The sequence below is a fragment of the Chroicocephalus ridibundus genome, chromosome 3, assembly GCF_963924245.1.
Source record: "Chroicocephalus ridibundus chromosome 3, bChrRid1.1, whole genome shotgun sequence".
Taxonomy (NCBI): Eukaryota; Metazoa; Chordata; class Aves; order Charadriiformes; family Laridae; genus Chroicocephalus; species Chroicocephalus ridibundus.
Genome location: NC_086286.1, coordinates 35,215,597 through 35,227,710, shown reverse-complemented (window position 1 = coordinate 35,227,710; position 12,114 = coordinate 35,215,597). Strand labels below are relative to the sequence as shown.

Here is a 12,114-nt window from a genome sequence, read left to right as displayed (position 1 = left end):
TCATAGGTGCTGGTACTCAGGTCAGACACTTCAGCTTTTATTGTGCTTGGAAAGATCTTTATTGACAGTTCCTCTTGGCCTTGTAAAGAAAAAAAATGAGTCAAAGTGTATTCCCTGCTGTGGCACACTACAGTTACAAAACAGAAGAGCTAACAGCCTTTCAGGCACATGAGAACTCTTCCACAGCCCCTGTACAGGGCAGCAGCTCCCGCTAAGAGTTTAGATATATTTGCACTGCAGTTGTCCCCAAGAATTGTTATCCAATAAACAAACATATTATAAAAGACAATGTTTATAAAAGCGAATAATTACTGGTCGTGGAGAAGCACGAAGTGCGTAACTTGCACTGAAAACTGGTAACATTCTTCAGGATACTGCATAAGGCAGCATAGGAAAATGTCTGTTACTCAGCAAATGTCAGAGCAGAAACATGTAGTTTCCTCTACGAAACAGATTTTTCTCTTTAGAAAGCTTCAGAGACAAAGCATTCAGGCTCACGTGGGACAGGGATGTTACTTTCTGCGTATACGAGGCTAGTGGTGATAGTGTTTCCAGGCAGCTGAGAGCCCAAACTCTTGCAAAGGCTTTTTCTCTCACCCATGGGAACCTCCCATGGCAAGCCACTGGTTGCGCTGTTTCCACAGAAAAGGGTTATCAGGGGAGGTTATTAAAAGAGACACTGAGCTTTTTCAAGATGCAGTTTTGCCCTCAAAATATAGTAAATTGCATTAATAACATTCAACGGTCATAGGACTACAATAATCCCCGTGTTGCAGTGTAACTGAAAGATAGCTTCTCCTTAATACGTGTGAGAGGTTTGGTCCAGCCTAGACGTAGAGGAACAAGAGAGAAGTTACAAAGTCCTGCATTTTAAATAGCATTTGCAGTCCTTCAGCTATAGGAAAAGAGGTGTTTGCCTCAACAAACAAAATTCTTAAGTCAGACAAAGCTTCCTCAACTCATTGCATTGTATTTTTCAAACTGAAAACCCTTGTCAAATGTGGATAGCGTCATTTTAATGCTTCACTTGGCTATTTTCAAACTGTCCTTTTCTTACATCAGCACTGGTAGAAGATCAAGTTCTGTTTTAGTACGAATAAAACCATGACTAAATATAACAAAAATCCAGCAGACCCAGGTTTTAGAGATAACTTTCATCAGTATTTCCCTCTCAAAAGATTTAAATTTATTGGACAAATACCTTTCCATCTCGAGGAAAATGACCTCTCTCTTATTACAGTGATTTAAGTCAAGAGGATTTGTTCAGTCTTCTGAAATTTGATAATAGCTTCTTGATGAGCACAATGAAAATGTGCTTGTTGAGAATTTACTCTGATCCTTTTTTTTTTTTCCCCTCCAAAAACATTCATGTAGATGACACTAGTGTATGACATCATCATACCGAAAAAGTTACCTTCGATTACTTCTGGAAAGCAGAATTATTCCAAAGTAATACCTCTGCTTCCAAACTGGTATATGTCACCCTCATAGCCCTTGTAAAGCTCTTTAATGGAGACATGAGCCTATTAAGCTCTTGCGAAAGCAGCTGGCCCTCTGCTGCACACAGGTGCTGGGAATCATCTTGGGAGCAGAAGTCCTAACTGGAAAACCTAATTAAAAGACCTAGCACAGAAGCAATAGAAAGCAGAAGAGATTTACACGTGAAGAAGGTGCACCCTGCTAGGCTGGTGGTGCTATCGAGGTGGAAGAGGTTTCTTTCCCTTGATTTAAAGGTTTCTGTTGCCTGGCCTGAAGGAAGCTGGAGGATATTTGGCTCAGCTGCTTGGTGGTTTTGTTGGTTTACTGAAAGTAGATGTAACATACATGGTTTTCAGGTGCCAGGAAGTAAGGCCAGCCCATAGGCACTTCCAAATGGGATCAGGTGTTGGGCTTCAAGTAAAACATTCCTGTGAGGAATTGACCAGGCTTGGGCAGGGTCGTCTTGTAGCCTTTCAGGGGATTCAAACCACATAAAATAGTTAACAGCCAATTATTAGTTTTCCTAGTTGTGTTTCTCAGCAGTCCTGTATTGCAGGTGCTCTCTGGTTGCTTGCTTCAAGGATGTGTGATAACTACAGGTAACAGAAATGAAGTTTTTTACCGGAGTTTCTTATATCTAAGTGTAATTTGTCTTAGCCCACATGCACAAAAGAATACAGATTCAGGCAAAATAAGCAGGCTTTTCCCTGTCTCATTATCTTCATCCCTTTGAGGCAAACATTAGGTGTGGGTTTAAATCTTTTAAATCCAGGGGATCACTGATTTCTTTAAAAATCACAGAGTCTTTTTGTTGTTCCAGGTGATAGTGCTGTGGGTGAACATGCTTTTTCAATTAGATCTTTATTCTTCATTCCTTCTAACTGTTCCTTAAGTCTTCAGCAATATCTGTAGCAGCAATACTTATTCTACAGGAACAAAGTCTTTATTTTACTGGGATAGTAAAAAAGAATTAATGAACAACATAATAAGCATCACCTGAGGCACATGTTAGGGGTTACAACTAACTTGAGGTGTTTGGGGATTATCTCTTTTAACAACCCAAAATGTATGTTCTTTCTCTCCTCTTGGCAGTATTTTTTTTTCCTTCAATCTTTGTTTTCTCTCACTTTAGAAAAAACAAAGGAAATACCTTTTCACCTTTCAGTTAACCAAATCACCATGGAAAATCTTTCTGCTTGGAGTTAGCTCTTGAGAAGTAACTGCTGTCGTGGCAATTCACGCACTGCAGAATTTAATGATTTCACAATCTCACAGCATCAATGCTCAGACTAGTTACATTCCCAAAAAATCAGCCTGATGCTGTGGTATATTTGAAATTAATATACATCATTACTATTTAAGCTATTACCTTCTTTATATTCCAGTAGCATCTAACAGACCAATGTAAAATCTTTTCCCCGGTTCCCAGTTCAATTCTGACCTTTCCTTCTAAATCTGTTAGGTTGTCTACACTTTCTTGTTGAGATTCTGGTGTATAATTTCACCAAATATGTGTGATTTAGTAAAGGTTTAGTTTTACAGTGAATAAATAAGGACAATAGTATAAACCTAGTACAAAACAGAGACTTCTTTTGCTATGCAAATAAGTATTCTAAATTACACATCATCCTACTGCTAGAATTGACCTGTGCCCGGACTTCAACTTAGAAACCAAGCTCTGATCTGACGTGCAGATCTGCAAATTCGTGTTATAAACGGGTAATTACATTCACTGTTATTAAAAACTCATAAAACCTGGACGTCACGAACAGCGTGAAGGCCACCAAGATGCCCAAGCATCTGGACAAAGTCAGATTAAAATTATTAAAAAAAAAAGTGGAAGAGGTGGGTGACAGGCTCGCAAAGCCGCTTTCTCAGGTTTTGGTTTTTTCGGTGTTTTTTTTCTTCGCTTTCCCTTCCCCTCCCCGAAACATCCCTTGGCGCTGACGCCACCAGCCCGACCCCCGCCGCGGCGACTCCCCATCCCCGCCGGGCCGGGCCGGGCCGCACCTGGGCCGGCCCCGTCCCCGCCTCCCCCCGCCGCCGCTACAAAAGCGGCCGCCGGAGTCCTCACCACCGCGCTGCCCTCCTCTTCCGCGGAGCCTCCGCGGGGAGCCGGAGCCTCGCCGGGCCCCTGCGCATGGGGGGCCGCCCTGGACATGCCCTTCTCCCTGCCGGCGGCGCCGCCGCTCCTCGGCTTCGCTCTCCTGCTGCTGGCGGCGGCGGGAAGGTCCCTCCCGCTGAGGCAGGTGAGTGCCGCGGAGGTGCCGGCGCCCTCCGCTCAACTTGCGCGGCGGCGTTGTGGCTGCGCGGGCGCCTGCACCTGCCCGGCTGATCCCCCCCTGCTGCCCGGCTCGGCGTCCCGAGGTTATTCGTTGTGGAGGCGGCCCCGGGGGGCTGCTCTCCGCCGCGGTTTTCCGCGCCCGCGGAGCGGGAGGGCTGTGGGAGGCGGCAGCTGCTCGTGGTTCCCCGGGTGCGCCTCGAAGACGGGTTAGAAGTTAAACGCGTTACTTTTTTGGGTGCCCGCGCCGACGCTCGGCAGCAGAACGAGCGGCCGCGGGGCTGGTGCGCGGAGGCGTTCCGCGCCTCCCCCCCCGCGGAGCGCCTCTGGGGGAGAGTTTGGGTTCTGGGCGAGAGAAGGGAAGAAGCGGAGACGCTGCTGCGAGGACGTTGCCCTCGAGGAAGCGGTTCCTCCCCCTCCTCGCCCCCAGGAAATAACAGGCTTGTCGGTAATGTCAGGCAGAGTCGGTGCCGTGGGAAAGGGGGAGCGGGGTGGCGTCGCCTGTGAGGCGGGACGAGCCGGGCGGGGACGCGGTGGAAGTGGAGGAGGGAACGCGGGTGGGAAACCCCTTTTCTGGAACCGAGAGGCGGGGGACGGGCAGGATCCGCCACGGGGGGCTCCTCAGCGCTGCCTGCCCGGAGCGCCGGGAGAATCGCCCTGATGCTTCCCCCGGCAGCGGCCGGGTGGAGCAAACGAGGCCGTTGGGGTTTTCCCCTTCTTCCGTGGGCGCCGTGGAGCTGCCGGCCCGGCCGAGCTGTGCCATGGAAGAGGCCGGAGCAGGCTCGGGGGGAGGCCGCTCGGGCAGGAGCGGGGCTGCGTAGGGCACACGCGGTGCGAGGGGTGGGAAGACAAAGTCTTAACTCGTTGTGAAGAGCAACGAGAGGCGATGGGCAAGAGGGAAGGGGCAATGGACAGAGAAGGGTGACTGCAGTTCGGTGGGGTTGGGGAGGGAGAGAGACAGGAGAGTGTGGATGTGGTGGGAGGAGGGCTGCTACTGTAGGGTGAGCAAGGGCAGACTCTGAAGAAGTCTGAAGAGGTGGTGGGCTGCAGAGGTGAAGGGAGGGAAAGCGAAGCTGATGATGGACCATGTTTATTGGCTGTGCAACTTCTTTTCAGTTGCTGGAGGTCTTTGAGGTTACTGATTTATACAGAAGGAACAGCAAGAAGGTGATCTGTTTAGTTCCCAACTATGCTGAAGTCTGTAAGGTTGTCTTAGGTTCTTGGCTTCTGGGGTTTTTGGCGGGTTTGTTTTTCCTTGTTATGGATGTCAGGCCCTTAAAGGAGCAACAGGCACAAAGTTACATCAAGGAAAATTCCAGTCAGGAAAATCTCTCCATCATGAAGAGGATCAAATACTGAAATGGGACCCAAGAGGGGCAGGGGAGCTTCCATGCGTGGAGGCATTTGTTATTTGACAGGATAAGGCACTGAGCAGCTTGAGCCTGTACCACTGAGCAAACTAATCGTGGGGCTGCCAGAGGCGGAGAATCCGCATGAGGTACCTTTCCTAGCAAAGGGGTCTTCTTTAACTGGACACAGAACTGGGGGGAGGTGAGAAGAAAGAGACTTCTCTAGTCTTAACACTATGGTCACCCTTTGACTTCAGCCTTGCAATAAAACAACTACTTTTATAACCTCTTCTGACACTAGAGGGTCTTATCCAACAACTTGTCTCGAGCAGTGATTGTACTTGTCGTATGCTGAGAAAATGTACAGAATACTCTGCTCAGTCCTAAGTATACAAAAGCATGGGACTCTTGTGGTCAGAGGTCTTTCCTCAGGTTCACCTCAGAATAATGTTAAAGGTAATACTTAAACTGAAAATAGGACTGCTTAGTAGTGGGTAGTGAAATTCAGGTGATAGCAGTCAGCTGCAAGGTCTTCTGGTTTAAATGGGCAAGACAGGTGTGAGAGGAAGGCAGAATGGTTTGATACGGAGTTGGGGGAGGAATTATTTTATTGGTGCTGTGACTACTGTTTTCACTTCCGCCTTCCCTTCTCTCCCCCACAACCCCTTAAACAAGTGAGAAAGAGAAGAAGCTGAAAATGTACATAGACGGGGGGAAAAAAAAATCCAGAGTTTTTATTTGAGGTAGTGCTTTGTACTTGCCATCATCTTAAATGCAGGGTGACTGGAAATTGCTAAATAACTGTCTAGATCTTCCTTGCTGCATTGAGAGTAGTAAAATGACCAAGAGCTGGTAGCACATGGCTGCATTGCAGACTCCTATTACTGATGACAAGCCTGTGTCCTTTCCCTGCTTGGCCTTGAGCAGCAATGTCATGCTGCTGCCAGGGCTGACACACAGCAGGTTCCCTACCATCCGGTTCTCTTGGATTTCAGATCCCGGTTTTCTATGTAGTACTTACGCTCAAAGGTTTGATAAAGATAATCTTGAAGAAAGTAGTTTAAATCTCAGTGAAGAGCAGACAGGAGCTATGCCACTGTTCTTAATTGGGGTTTCTGCTCTTCAAACAGCCCTGGTGCTTTTGTTCCTCAGGCTGAAATGTGAATAACACAGGCTCCTGGGTGGAAGTACAAACGATTGAATTCAGTGGAACGGTTGCAGATCTTCTGCTCTCCTCAGCTATTATTTCTGAAGTGCTCTTGTATGGGAATAGAAAAGTACTTGCATTGATATCAGTGCTACCATTAATTAGAGCAGGTGAGCGTTTAAGTATGTGTATGTTGTTGGCACTCTCTTAATTACTCTTGTGCTTTTTAGGCTTATTTAGATACAGCTGTTAGTCTGTTTTCCAAAGCATGGAAAAGCATGACTTCTTTAGGCTGCAGGTGTTAGGGGTGCATATAGTTACTGCTACTTGCTCAGCCTTCTGAAGCCTCCTGTGGCTGCTTCTCCTTCTGCAGCACCTGTATTTAGGATCAGGTACTTCTCTTGGAGAGGACTAGCTTTGAATCCTGATAAGCCAAAATGAAAAGATGCAATGTGAAGGAGTGGCTTCTAATGCCTCTGTACTGCTGCCACAAGCTTGCAGGACCATGCATATTTTGACTTCTCGTCTTCTGTTGCGTTCCCTTAATCCTGAGAGAACTGAACTAAGGCTCCTGACTCCCACTGCCCTGCAGATTTGTGTTCCTTAGAAGTCATTAGGGTGGGAAAATGGCTATGGTGTTTGGCTGAAAAACAAATAGAAAAGTGACCCGGAGACTAGTGAGTCCATGGAGAAGCAGGGATGGGGGCTTGGGCTGCATCTTGATTACTTGGACAAAGTCTTGAAGAAAGTAGTTTAAATTTCAAGTTTAAGGGCCTTGATTACTTCACCTGGACAAAACCCCCTCCATGCTTAGGTTGGCTGGACGTTTTGTGTTCCTCTTTTTCTTTATTTTCTGCACCCAAAATCTTGCCTGGAGCTGGTTTGCTTGTTGCCTGAACTCTGAAAATCAAAACGTGCTAAACAAGCCTCAGCAGCACATACTGGCAGTGGTATAGAAAGCAATGGAGAAAAGGATGAAGAGACAAGGTTTGACACTCTGCCACCTTGCTGTGGTTATCAAAGGATACTTGGCTGGCTTCTAGGCAATGGGCTCCTTTCCCGGGAATATGGCCAGGTTCTTCAAAACTTAATATTTGCAGGCCACTTATATTCATGACTATATTAATATGGTATAGAACTTTAAATTGCTTAATAGTATAATCATCTAAATTAATACAGATTGAATTGGCATCCCAAATGACTAACACCTTTATGTATTCAGAAAATAATGTCTTTTTTGTTGTCTGCTTTTTTTTTTGTCAGAAACAACTCTAATTTTCTAGAAACTCCGTAAAGTTAGTAACAGTGTCTGTACTATAAAACCAGATGCCCTAACCTGGCAAATGTGATTATACATACTAGAAAGAAGATACTTAATTACTTGTTACAATATCCCAAACCTAAAGGCGGGGGCGAGGGGGAGAACACTTCAGGCTTAAGGAGCCTAGGATATCAGATCTACAAGGGCCAAAGGAAAGGACTGTATTTCACACAGCAGAACAATGACCTGGCCCTTCGTGTTGTTTTAAAGTTCTGATGTCTGGTCCGGGCAAGCTTAAGTTAGTGAAACAGTTGTCAAATCTTTCTACCTTTCCCCATATTTCTAGTGCCATTACTGTACATCCCCCCCCCATCAAACTAGGTGGCAGTCTGAAAGAGTTTGGACAAAAGTATTTGAGATGAAGTGTATGCAGATACAGCTGGGTATGGAAGGGCACGTTTCATGGCTGTATCGGCAGTGAAGCACGTATAGCTCTCTTCTGTGAGAAGAAACACTTGGTCTTAAAGTGATGGAGCTTTGCATAACTAAAACTCCTGCCCTTCAAAAGTTGTAGCTCTGTAGCTGCAGTAAAGTTCAGTGAAACCAGGCCTGATATACAAAGCATAAACAGTTGTCTGCTGGCTGTCAAAGAGTTTTTTTTTTTAAAGGTATTGTATCATATCCTGTTTCTGTTAACTTGTCAAACTAAATCGAGCTTTAATTTGCTGTTGATTGATTGCCACTTACTTGAGAGGACAAACCAGGAGGAGCTGTTATCTCTGAAATCCACAGGGCCTTCACTAGTTTATAACTTGGAGCAGTCCTTTGGAAACCTGATTGTTTCCTTCTGCAGTGCCGTAGTGAAATGAAAGCTATTATCTTTGCGTTCCACTTCTTTCATTAAAAGCTTTTGTATTTCTTTCTCTGTGGTAAACCAGCGTGTGTACTGCCGCCAAGGCTGTCTGCTCAAGTTTCCTTGGCGCAGCATATTGGTTCTATTAGTTTGTGTCTTAACAAAAGTAAGTTTACACAATAGCAGATATGTCTTTGCTATGGAAAAAAGTTGTCTGCTCAACAGAGAAGAGACCTTCCATTTGAGCCCTGCAATCTTGTTTTCTTGTGAGGCTGAATTAAAACATTGTTCAGGAACTCCTTTAATTGATTCAAATCTTCCTAGCCTGGCTACCCAAGAAAAGACCAAGTTTAATGCTTGCATCCAATGCTTCCCATCAGAAAAGGGATAAGGTAAACAGTATCTAGGGATCTCTAGCTTGCCAAATGGAAGGTAGCCCCTGCAAATGTCATAGTTTATACAAAATGCAGCAAATGTCAGCTTACGATAGGTGACTATAGGTTTGCTGCTGGTGGTTGAATACTGATCTTTGATGCTTCTTTCTGTTCACTACTGGAAACTGGTATTTGTAAATTGCAAGCACGCTGGCCTGTATGATCTGCATTTCAGTGATCCTTTGGTGTGAATGTGGAGGAGCTTATGAAATGTGTGCCCATCTTCACAGGTAGGAAGAGAATCTCCAGGCAAAGTTGCAGCAGCAGCGTCTGTGGTTTGTAACGGTGTAAAGTCCACTTCTTCCACTGCTGAAGGAAAGTAGATGACTCTACTCTTACTGCCATGAATGTGGACCCATGCGAAGGGAAAATCCCTGCAGTTTTATCAGGACTTCAGTAAGCCTTACAGTGTTCCAGGGGTACAGTGTGGCAGATCTTTGTGGAGGAGGGCATGAGTGGCTTTCTACCAGTTATCTTGCCCTTAGTCTTTATGGTCTTATCTTCTTAAAGAAACAAGCAACAGCCCCTGCCCTCCGATGTATGTGAATGAATTGATACAGCTTGCAAAGCTGTGTATCGAATACTATACAGAAGCTATGTATGGAATAGACGCAGGCTTAATTCAATTGAATGAACAATTAAAAGTGGTAGCTGGGTAAAGGAAACGGTAGTTTACACACATCGAAAAGAATAGTTCCTTCAGCTGATCACTTTACTGACTACGTCTTATTGCTGTTTCGCTGTAATTGATTGTTAATGGCTTGATGTCTTAGTGCAGTCTGGCATTGACTGCTGGTTTTCTTGCAATTGATTGTATTTCATTGTTAGTTCACCCTCTCACTGTCTTTTTCCAAAATTGTTATATGCTGGCTTTCCCTGTCGCCATATTTTTCTGTCTCTTCTGTCTGTTGAGCTCATGTGCTTTCTCCTTTTCTGTTCTTGCCTTGTCTCACTTAGGCACGGGCCCTGCCACTCTCCCAGTGCCGCCTTTGATGCCTTTGGGACAACTTTTGAAACTTGAGTTCTTGTTTTGGTGTGTAGGTTCAGCTGCTGTTTGCTGCTGCCATTTGCCTTGCTCTATTGCTGTTCCCACACGCTCTCTCTGCTGTACCATGGGAGGAGTTCAGGAAAGTGAACCTGCTTTCTGGTTGTGCCTTGGAAGTGGCTAAAGAGTAAAGATCTGTGTGGAAGAACCTTCTGCAAATGTTGGACTGTGACCTCCTTGAGAATAGCTGAGAAGCTGTTTCTTGCCAATTTGTTAGACTTAATGTCTTCAGGGCAAACAGGAAGAGGGGTGTGTATGGACGTATCTGCATAGGACAATCTTGCTCTCTTAAAGAGCTGCATTTCTAACTAGAACTTTTTGGTAACCCCTCTGACATCTGCAGTTCTGGTGCTGCTCAGCACATCAGTCTGAAAAGTGAGCCACACTGAAAGGCCTAGTGCCAGGAAAACCAAAACACTGCTGTGGCCAGCCTAAGGGAGAAGCTGGAGGGAAAACAGTGCTCTCATATAGATCCTTCTCCACATGTGAAGAATGGTGGCCACCAAGACTCTTGCATTGAGCGCACCTCTGGTGCTTGGCAGAAGCTTATGGAACAGTCCTAAACCTGAGCATGTTTTTGGGGCAGCGTGAGTAGTTTGTTTAGACTGTGGCTTGCTCTTATGTGTGGGCAAGCCAAATGCAGGCGAGAAGCTCAGCTACCAGAAGAGCTGCCTCCTGAGGGCTCTGGCTGTTGTTCATAATGGGTATTTCTTTGGTGCTTTGAAAGATGGTCCAACTACTTGTGAGCATTATCTTATGTGCTGAAGCAACTGAGGCAGCTGAGACCATAACCAAGATTTACCATGCTGTCTGCTGAGCTCTGATAACCAAAGGAGACGTACAAAACACCTTCCAAAGGAGTGTGTGGATTGCACCTCTTAAAATCAGACTCGGGATATTTCAGGATACGTAGCATCAATCTTTCTTTTCCTCTGAATTCTGCTAGCAACGAACTTCCATGTGTTTGTTTCCCATAGGAAACTACTGTCTTATTTTTGCGTTTGCTAATATTCCCTTTCTGCTCTATAGATAGCAACACTGCTCATGGTATTGACCAGGATCTCCTGGATACTGTATTCATCCTTATGTATTGTTTCATTCTGAAGAATATTTGTGTGTCTTTGTTTGGTTTTTTTTGCTCAAAGCATATTTCAGTTGTTTCACTGCAGGTCAACTCTTTGCAACTAAGTTTCGAAGAGTTTGTTTTTAATGCGGTCAGGTTATGAGTCACACTTCGCATCTGCTCATCTTTCATCAGTTCAGTCTTTCTCAGAATGTGAAAAAAGCCCTAATATAAAACAAGTGTAATTGGACTGCATGACAATGTAGGGGTGTGACTGGGGGGAATAAAGGAGGGATGGCAAGTAGATGACTTCTGAACTGCAGCAAGTGTGACTCAGTCCTCTAAAAATCTCTTAGAGCAAAGAAATTGGAGGATTACCTTGTTATCTTGATAGGTGTGAAAATCCACCCAACCCCCTTCAAAAAAAAAGCAACCAAACAAAAAACCCAAAAAAACCCCACAAACCAAAACAAAACCAAAAACCCCCACCCTAAAACAGAACTGAACTTCCATCGCATTGTAGGACATCAGGTTTTTTCTTTGAAGTTTGCTGTCACTGTACAGGGCATTAGGACGATAGCAAGTGAGAGGGTTTGGTGTGTCCCTGCAATTACAGAGATCTCATCACTAAAGTCTTTTATTTTTTCAAGATGACATAGTCAGCTTTTAAAGGAGAGAAGAAAGGACATAGGGTCTGCGAGAGACTGTTTTTAAGTTGGTTGTTAGATTTGAGGCCACATATGCACAGAGTATACAAAAAGTATTTGATGTGCATGTTAGCAGGAGCCTTGGTGAATGCGGCTGAAGATTGTATTCTGTGCTGCTGTTCATCACTAAAGCCCCATCTTTGGGGAGGGGTTGGAAACGTTAGACTAGCCTTCTCTTGACTTTTGTCTCGCGTCCTTCTGTGATATTTGGATCTTTCTTAGCTTTTTGTTGAGAAGAGAAATCCCAGGCACAGCATGCCATATGTGCTCTCAGCAACCCAGCAGATTTTTTTTTTTTGTTTCCTCCTGTAAAGGAGACTCGGAACTATTGCAGGTAAAGTAATGGCAGAAGCCTTGCTCCCTTTGGAGGGCATCTCTGGTCTAGTTTTCTGCTTCGCAGGTGCCTGGTAGAAATTCCAAAGTATGGGGTTAATATAACTACTCAGCTGTCATGTGACAAACTAGTAATTATTTCAAACCTTCTGGGAGAGACTG

At 45.1% G+C, this 12,114-nt stretch overlaps 1 protein-coding gene across 2 annotated transcripts in view; it reads left to right on the top strand.

Annotated features, from left to right (window-relative positions):
* The first annotated feature begins 3,602 nt into the window (after nucleotides 1–3,602).
* The window catches only part of GLP1R (glucagon like peptide 1 receptor), an 87,849-nt gene continuing 79,337 nt past the window's right edge, over nucleotides 3,603–12,114 (top strand). The window contains exon 1 of one of the 2 annotated variants that reach the window (XM_063328689.1): nucleotides 3,603–3,728. In XM_063328689.1, coding sequence (XP_063184759.1) covers nucleotides 3,639–3,728 — 90 coding nt within the window. In that variant the 5' untranslated portion in view covers nucleotides 3,603–3,638. Of the gene's footprint in view, nucleotides 3,729–4,114; nucleotides 4,209–12,114 lie in introns of those variants that run through there. The other variant, XM_063328690.1, reaches the window with a different exon arrangement.